The sequence below is a fragment of the Solanum stenotomum genome, unplaced genomic scaffold, assembly GCF_019186545.1.
Source record: "Solanum stenotomum isolate F172 unplaced genomic scaffold, ASM1918654v1 scaffold37276, whole genome shotgun sequence".
NCBI lineage: Eukaryota > Viridiplantae > Streptophyta > Magnoliopsida > Solanales > Solanaceae > Solanum > Solanum stenotomum.
This window is the reverse complement of record NW_026034340.1, coordinates 1-8,854: the sequence shown is the minus strand read 5'-3', so window position 1 is coordinate 8,854 and position 8,854 is coordinate 1. Positions and strand designations below refer to the sequence as shown.

At 35.8% G+C, this 8,854-nt stretch overlaps 2 protein-coding genes across 2 annotated transcripts; both read left to right on the top strand.

The window, feature by feature from the left end:
- Positions 1–803: 803 nt before the first annotated feature.
- LOC125852574 (probable plastid-lipid-associated protein 4, chloroplastic) lies at positions 804–2,641 on the top strand. Its single transcript, XM_049532303.1, has 4 exons — positions 804–1,043; positions 1,826–1,900; positions 2,164–2,231; positions 2,301–2,641. The coding sequence occupies exons 1-4, from the start codon at positions 804–806 to the stop codon at positions 2,371–2,373; spliced, it is 456 nt and encodes a 151-aa protein (XP_049388260.1). The 3' UTR covers positions 2,374–2,641.
- Positions 2,642–4,242: 1,601 nt separating this feature from the next.
- On the top strand, positions 4,243–8,618 carry LOC125852575 (uncharacterized). Its single transcript, XM_049532304.1, has 7 exons — positions 4,243–5,047; positions 5,788–5,931; positions 6,447–6,519; positions 6,623–6,728; positions 6,809–6,905; positions 7,996–8,091; positions 8,184–8,618. The coding sequence occupies exons 1-7, from the start codon at positions 4,280–4,282 to the stop codon at positions 8,340–8,342; spliced, it is 1,443 nt and encodes a 480-aa protein (XP_049388261.1). The 5' UTR covers positions 4,243–4,279; the 3' UTR covers positions 8,343–8,618.
- Positions 8,619–8,854: the final 236 nt, after the last annotated feature.

The following is an 8,854-nucleotide window of genomic DNA, read 5'->3' as shown; positions in this document are numbered from 1 at the left end:
GGTGTCGCCATTGATGAGGATCAGCTAAGCTCGAAACTGCACAATTAACTTCAATAAACCACACAATCGTGGGTGTGTGGCTCTGATACCATGTTAAATTATGAACAACTACACAATCCTAGCATACCATAGATGAGCTGATCAAAGAGACATTGAAGAAGAAGAAGAATATTATTTCAGTAGTAATACAGAAAACTTGACTTTTCATTTACAATGGAACAGTGCTTATATATGCACACATACCGACTCCTAACCGACTAACAGAAGAATTAACAACTTTCATAACTAACTTGGCTAATCCCTCAACTACCCTTAATTGTCTTTATGTATTACATCAAGTAACCCCTATCACATTATTATGGTCTTAGATCACAAGTTTCAATTTGTTTTCTCAATTCCAAACATCAACAATATGCTAAGATGTATTCTAAAGTGACATATGACAACAAACTTCTAAAAGGGGGAAAAAAAAAGGGCGGCAACTTATATTGAGTGAAGGAAATTGGATCGGGTCACCATGTGGGTCAACCCGGATCCATATTACTAAATAAATAATATATATTTATTATATATTTGATTTATTAATTGATAAAAGAGAAGAGACACAACTATTTGAAAATTTGTGTCCCTTTAGAATTATAAAAGGAGATCAAAACAGAAAAAGTTTCATTGAAGATTCTTGTGAAGATTTCTTCTTCGAAAGGGAACAAACTTCTGTAACAAGTATATATAATTATTGACTGTGACTATTTTGGTGTAGTTCGTGTTTCATAAAGATGTGATTGCAATATTAGACTAGTGCAATGAATTCAATGATCCTCCAAACTGTGTGTTTGATTAGATTCTTCATTGAGCTATTGCCTTCATTGTGGTTATTTTCTTGTTTGATGTGCTTCATTTCTAACTGTAGTGACAGGGTTCTTATTAGTTTATTACTGTCGCAGAGGCCCAAATTCTTGAGAGCCAATGGAAAAATTTACCAGGCTATCAATGCAGATACATTGAGGGCTCAGAATATGGAAACATGGCCATTTTTCAATCAGGTCCCTTTTTAAACTCAGAGAAATATCAAAGGATTTCCAGTCTTTCTTTCTTTCTTTTTCTGTGAAATATTGTCCTATTTAATCTGTAACTTGTGAAAATTTGCCTGTTTCTCCAGTTATTGTATAAGTAAGGCTCAGAAATCTAGTCAAGTAAGTTTTATTTGCAATTCAAGGACTACATTCTTTTAGCAGGAGTACTTGGGCTGCACCTCAGGTGCTTCATACACACTCATGTCCATTTGGTAACTTGATTTTCTGGTCTGTGATTTATATTGGATACCTCTTTAGTTTTGTCACCTTCATGAGTATATGCAGCCTGCTGATTTCAAGAAGGTCGTTCTCAAAACTATTGTTAACGTTGAAGAAGTTATACTCAGCCTCACACACACACATTCTTTATGCCATGAAATATTTCCATAAATAAACCACACAGAAAAAAAGAAGAAGATTGATTTTGATCTCAGTATTAGTATGTGATTTAGTTATAATTTATAAGCTGCTGGAGCTGCTTCCTTTTATGGAAGTTTGCTGTGAAAAAGGTAATGCACAAAACTGATGCTTGATTTCAGTTGGGACAGATATCATAGGCTGTCTTTTGCACCTTTGAAAATAGATAAAACTGTATTTTCTATCATGATGGGATTCTCATTGTCCTCGATTCCAAGAGAAAAACTCGACAGATGTTTAAGAAAGGGTCATCCACTGTCAGTTACTATAAAAGAAAAATGTTTCCTTTTGATTTTTGCAATAAAGTTGAAGTCAGTTTTCTAACATATCTGCAGGCTACTGCCAATTTAGTTCCTCTTAATGCACGGAGAGTTGCTGTAAAATTTGACTCTTTCACGATAGCAAGTCTGGTAAGTAACCTTCATTTTGGCAAGGAAATTTAATCAGCCTGCATTCTATTGTAGTATTCATTAAGCAACAAGATGCTTCCTCTTTACGTCGTTATTAAGTATCAAACAGGAAGAGTACTGGAGACACGTACTGCACATTGCTACTCTCTTTACGTATCTCTATCTATTGCTTGCATCAAGAAAATTGCCAAAAAACATTAAATAAAATTTGTAAAGCTTTGCTTGTTAACTTTTCTTGGATCAATCTTTCTTCTGGCTCGTAGATACCTATAAAGAACCGCGGAAGTGGTCGTGGTGAACTTGAAATCACATACCTGGATGAAGAACTAAGGTAAAGGAAAATAACCCACTGTTTTCAATTGTGTCACATACCTTTTTCATGCAACATCATTTGTTACAGGATATCAAGGGGTAACCAAGGAAACCTGTTTATTCTAAGAATGGTGGATCCATCATATAGAGTCCCTCTTTAAGCATGGCTCCTGTGGATAGTAATTGTCTCAAGCAGTCGCTCTTAGAACCATTTCAGTTGGACTTCAGCGTTGGAACTAGTTCTCATGACGCGTACAAGCTTGATCAGATTTCCGATCAACAATAATAAAGATATGCTTCATGGTAAAGCTAAACAGCATAGTCCAACTTGCTTCACATCTTACTGTGCTATGATTGACCATCATAATAGCAAATAAACTCATTGCTTGTAGTTTGATCAAGGAACTACATCTCTTATGATGCATAATATAAGTGAATTGGTTTTCAAGTTCACCTTATGGAAAACATTAGGACTCTGAGAAATAATCTACTAAGGTTGTAGCAAGAACTATATGTCAAGACATAATTTCGAATTGTTTTAAAGGTGATCAAGAGGATTCGACTGTCATAGAGCATACATTTGAGAAAAAAATGATTAATTTGTATGTTGACCAATTCAGGGTTGAGAAATTCAGTTCTTCAAACTCAAGATATAACTTTTGTTATTTCAGATAGAATTATCAAGTGAGTGTGTTGACATTATATAGATTTCAAATACTCATTAGAATAATAATAGTCGAAATACAGCCAAATTAGTCGAAAGCCACATATGCACCATAAAAATAAATAAAAATATCATCATTATTACTCTATACTTACTATTAAGTAGTATGGTAATAGTCAGTGTTTTTAAAAAAGTTTTTGAGGCAAGTCTTAGGGCAAGTCTCGAGGCGGGGCGTACCAAAAAGACTACGGGGCGTAAATTAAAGACGTAGATTCATAAGACTTAAGTTCTAAAAATTGAGGCATAAGCCTCAAGCATAAAAACGTAGGTCCGAGCATTTTTAATTTATTTTTTGAACATTTTTTTACTTTAAATCATATTTTTTATTAATGGTGTAACGATATTTCTCAAATAGTAATCATAATATAATTTCTATATATTATAGATTATTTATAAAAAAATATTTGTAAAATCATTGAAAACTTTACTGTTGCTTATTTTATTAGTCATAAAACTATAAAATTGAAAATAGATGAGACTAAGTAGGCGTTTGGTCATGCGATATCATATCACGATATGATGTCGTGAGATGAAATCAGCGTTTGGACATGCGATTTTACGCTGATTTCATCTCATGATTTCATATCATGAGAGGTGATATCATATTCTCCAAAAACCATGATATGAAATCGTGATTTCATATCATGATTTGAGATATTTTAATACAATAATTGATCTATGAGTTNAATAATAATAGTCGAAATACAGCCAAATTAGTCGAAAGCCACATATGCACCATAAAAATAAATAAAAATATCATAATTATTACTCTATACTTACTATTAAGTAGTATGGTAATAGTCAGTGTTTTTAAAAACGTTTTTGAGGCAAGTCTCAGGGCGAGTCTCGAGGCGGGGCGTACCAAAAATGCTCTGGGGCGTAAATTAAAGACGTAGATTCATAAGGCGTAAGTTCTAAAAATTGAGGCATAAGCCTCGAGCATAAAAATGTAAGTTCAGGGCGTTAAAACGTAGGCCCGAGCGTTTTTAATTTATTTTTTGAATACTTTTTTTACTTTAAATCATATTTTTTATTAATGGTGTAATTTATTTCTCAAATAGTAATCATAATATAATTTCTATATATTATAGATTATTTATAAAAAAATATTTGTAAAATCATTGAAAACTTTACTGTTGCTTATTTTATTAGTCATAAAATTATGAAATTGAAAGATAGATGAGACTACGTCCAATAGATCCATGATACTTACGCACCAACCCGCCATTTAAAACAGTGGTACTAGTAATTGTTAAGACAAAGAAAAGAAGAAGAATCTTGGATTGGAAACTCAACTAATCATTCTCTCCAAACTCAACAATGGAGCAAAGAACAAAATCCAAATGAGTAGTTCGTTTTCCACGAAAAATCAACTGAGTTTCATGTTCCAAAAGCTAACAATTTTACAGAGTAGAAGGAAAATCAGTATACAAAAACAGAGCATCTACGCATGGACGAAAGACATACAAATACATATGAAAAATTTTACCCATCAAACACCTTCTTCCTCTACTTCTTCTTCTTCTTCCTCTCAACCTAACAAATCAATGGCTGCTTCACTATCTTCCCTTTTCCTCTCAAACCCTCGTCCTTTTCGCCCTCCTATAAACCCTAAATCTAATCCCCATCTTGTTTTTCCACTTCGTACCCTCACTTTCTCCGCTAAATCTAACCCACCCCCTCCGAACTCCAATGCAAAACAACCACCCACCATCAGAGAACCGCCGTTGCCTACTCCGCCTGTGGGGGATGAGAAGAAGTCGTTTGCGGTGGCGACCGGCGAGCTTTTCCTTGGGATTGCTTCACGAGTGTTGAGGCGTGGAAATAGTTTAGTTAATGGGTGGAATGAGGAGCCGGCGGGTGTGACTATGTTCAAGGATGATGAAGAGAGTGAGTCTTACTTTCTGAAAAGGAGGAAGGAAGGGATAGCGTCGGTGGTTGAGGACCCTGTTCAGCCGGAGGTTGTGTGGGAACAGACGGAGAAGGATGTGGAAGCTGAGAAGAGCCTGAAAACGGTGACTAGCCCTGGGTTTAGCTTCTCTGCTGCTGGGCTTTTGTTTCCCTATCATCTTGGGGTTGCTAAGCTTCTCATTGAGAAGGGATATATCAAGGTTTGACATACTCTTCATTTACTTTGAGACTACTATGCTCTTTATTTTAACTTGGTTCATCTACTTCTTTGAGAATTTAAGGTTGCTATGGACCGACCTTCTGTAGTTTTATTGAGCTTTTCCCCTGATTATTCAAGCATCTTGATTTGCTAATAAGCTTATCGTGTGAGAGGATTACAACTAGTTTGGATGGTTATTACCTATTGTATTGTGTTGTTAGTTTAAATATAATCTGTTAAATCCATCGTTACGTAACGATGAAAAGTCCCATTTTGTGTAACCATCAATTTGTTGTGATCGAGTCTGTTTCCTTATTCTTTTTCCTCACTTAATCTTTACTTATTATCTTATAATTCTACTTTATCCTTTACCCTACCTTAACTTTTTATATAGTAGCTCCATTTTGTACCGTACTTTTCTTGTAAGTTTATCTTCAAATTGCTGATGTGTGAGATTATGTAACGATTGGAAATTGTCTGATCTATTCAAACGTTGTATTCATCTAAACAATACAATACGATACATACAACATACTAATAATGTGTAATACGATACATTATGAAACAATATGTAACAACACTCCAACCATGAGTGTAAGGTCAACAAGTTAACAAAGTTAATACTGTACATTAAACCACTTACCTACTGGTCGGAGGGTCTTGGTTGAATGTTCTTTTTCTTTGGTTACAAAGGATTACAAAGATGTCTTTTCACAGTCCGACATATTTCTTCTTTCCCAGGAGACAACACCACTAGCTGGTTCTTCTGCTGGTGCAATTGTCTGTGCAGTGGTTGCTTCTGGTGCCAGTATGCAAGAGGCTCTAGATGCTACTAAAATATTAGCTCAAGATTGTCGGCTCAAAGGGACAGCATTTCGCCTTGGGGTAAGTGTCATAACAGAATTTCTTAATTGTGCAAGCTATAAAAATCATACCCATTCATAATTATGTTTACAATTGATAGGATTGCTCTCAGTCAAATTCTATGAAACAGATTTAAGCTATAAATCATAGTACAACAACAACAACAACAACATACCTAGTGTATTCCCACAAGCAGGGCAGCTATAAATCAGTCTTTTGTAAGAATAGCATAGATCAATTGAAACTTTTTAATGTGTTTGGCTCAATCAAAGTGTATGAATTGGGTATATAAGAGTAAAAAACTTAAAAGTAACAAGTGTGTAGCAATTTTAATCATGACTTGATTTGTCCACTGAAAATTGCAATCTCTTATTTGGAGACAGATTGCAGATTTTCTATCTCACTGGAAAATACCTTATGTGGTTAAATGCTTTATTTGTGTCATTGAGATTTTCTAGAGTATTGTTCTTGAAGACTTGTATTTAGCGTTTTTGGTATTTAAATGTTAAACATCTAAAAATGTCATTGTGTACCAGGCTGTTCTTAGAGAAGTTCTTGAGAGATTTCTTCCAGATGATGCTCATATTAGATGCAATGGAAGAGTTCGTGGTAAGTGTTGATAAACTTTGTTCATCCTAGCTGATATTTGAAGCTGTTCCGAAATATAATATGGTTTCTCTGAGTTGAGAATAATGTAGTCATTTCATCCCAGTTGCTGTAACACAGATACTTTGGAGGCCCAGAGGCTTATTGGTTGATCAGTTTGATTCAAAGGAAGATCTTATCAACGCTGTCTTTACTTCTTCGTTTATCCCAGGGTACACATTCTTTCTGGCTTTATTAGCTTCTCTTTTAGCTCAAGCTTTAATCTAAACCTTCAAAGTATCATGAATCACAGATATCTTGCTCCAAGACCAGCCACGTTTTTCAGGAATAGACTGTGTATTGATGGGGGGCTGACACTGTTTATGCCGCCGACATCTGCTGCTCAGACGGTAACTTGTTAAGAAATTAGTCAAATAGTCCTCTGTCATTTGTGGATGCTAGTTGTAGGTTGATTTTGCTGTTGTATGTCCTGTGCATTGAAATAATTTGAAGAGGAAAAGCATTTCATAGTCACTGATTTGCAATTCTAAGAAAAATGCTGCCTCCTGACTTTGACGAGAAGCTCTTAAAAAGAAAAAAAGGAGGGGGGGGGGGGGGGTCTCTGAAAACCTCGTCTGTTCACCTGACTTCACTCTATATTGTAGAGAGTGACGCTTACTCAATCCAACCCATTTAGAGATACTTATATGACCCATACATTTATGTAATTGACTCAACCCAACCCATCAAGTCATCTGATAACTAGCTGTCAACTGAAGCCTTGTGTGCAGCTCTGGAATTAGTTGGGAGTTGCTAATATACACATTTATGATCTACTGCAAATTAGTAGTCTTTCCTGTTTAATAAGTTACCTGAAATCAGAATGCATTTTCCCTGTCCTCATCTCTTCTAATGTAGCCTAAAACTATTAGCAGCAAATTTGCAAATCTCCCTTGGTTGCTGATTACCTTTAATTCTTAAGATTTTATCTGCATGTTTGATATGTAACCTACTTGTCTTTAGTCTTCTGCACAAACTTCATTTCCTTCTTGTTTTTTCCTTTTGCTGTCTGTGCCGATACTGTATTTTCCCAGTTTCATCTTGTTGCTTTTCCTCCCCTGTTACATTTTCCAGTATTTATTTGCAACTGTTCATGATTTCTTTTTGTAATGGTGGTATTCGGGCCAACTTTTGCACACCTCAATTATTCCATTGGTACTTGCTACCTCATACGGGCACATGTACCGAGTAACTATACCTCCAAGGTTTAGGCATGGGAAGTAATCACCTTGTGTTCTTTTTTTGTTTCCACTGCAACATGAACCCTGGTCTCCTATGTTAACACCCATTTCAATCACCAAGGTACAACAAGCTTGGGTGCTAAAAAATTAAGTTTTTTACTTGCTCGTTCTACAATAGAAACATCGGTGACTTGTCGGGATATTGATTTCTGTTCATATGATTCCTGGGGGTAGTTGATAACTGATTGGTTGTATCCAGGTGCGCATTTGTGCATTTCCAGCTGGTCGTTTGGGATTGCAAGGAATTGGGATAAGTCCTGACTGCAACCCTGAAAATAGGGCCACTCCTCGCCAGGTACTTGAACATCCTCCAGTAAATTGCCAGATTTTTCTAATGATAGACCAATAACAAGTTCTATCTCCTCTTTTTTCGGCAACAATTTGCAGCTTCTCAATTGGGCACTTGAGCCTGCAGAAGATGATATTCTTGATAAGCTCTTTGAACAAGGTTATGCGGATGCAGCTGTGTGGGCCCAGGAGAACCCAGTTGAGGACTTAATTCGAGATGATGACAGTTCTTCCATAGGCAGCAGTCTTGTACAATAGCTTTATCATAAGGACGATTTAGTTTAAGAGTGTATGAGATCAAGATGATACACGGACGCTGCAATAATCAGCTCTAGGGTATACTTCAACAATGATGGAGCTGTTGCCTTAACAAGGAGCTGATACTGAGGAAGAATGAAGAGGGTCCGAAACTTGTGGTAGGTTAGCAGCAAGATTTTGTATATAACATTGCAAAGATGTAAATTGTAAAGGATTCACAGACAAACAAAAAAGAGCACAGGATTTTGGATATGGAGTATTATTGGGGTTCTACTTCTACACTTCCTATACCAGTTACTGATGGAAAAAAGTAGGAGCAGCCCACCATTCCATTTTGAAGTGAATATTGTTGTAAAATACTACTTACTACATATTTGTGATAATAATTCTGTAATATCAGCAAGATTTATATCATAAGCTCATTGTTTAAAGATGCTATTCTGTCTCTATTTTCTGCATTAAAAACAAAAAAAATGTGACTAGTTGGAGATGCGGGGTATCGATCCCCGTAC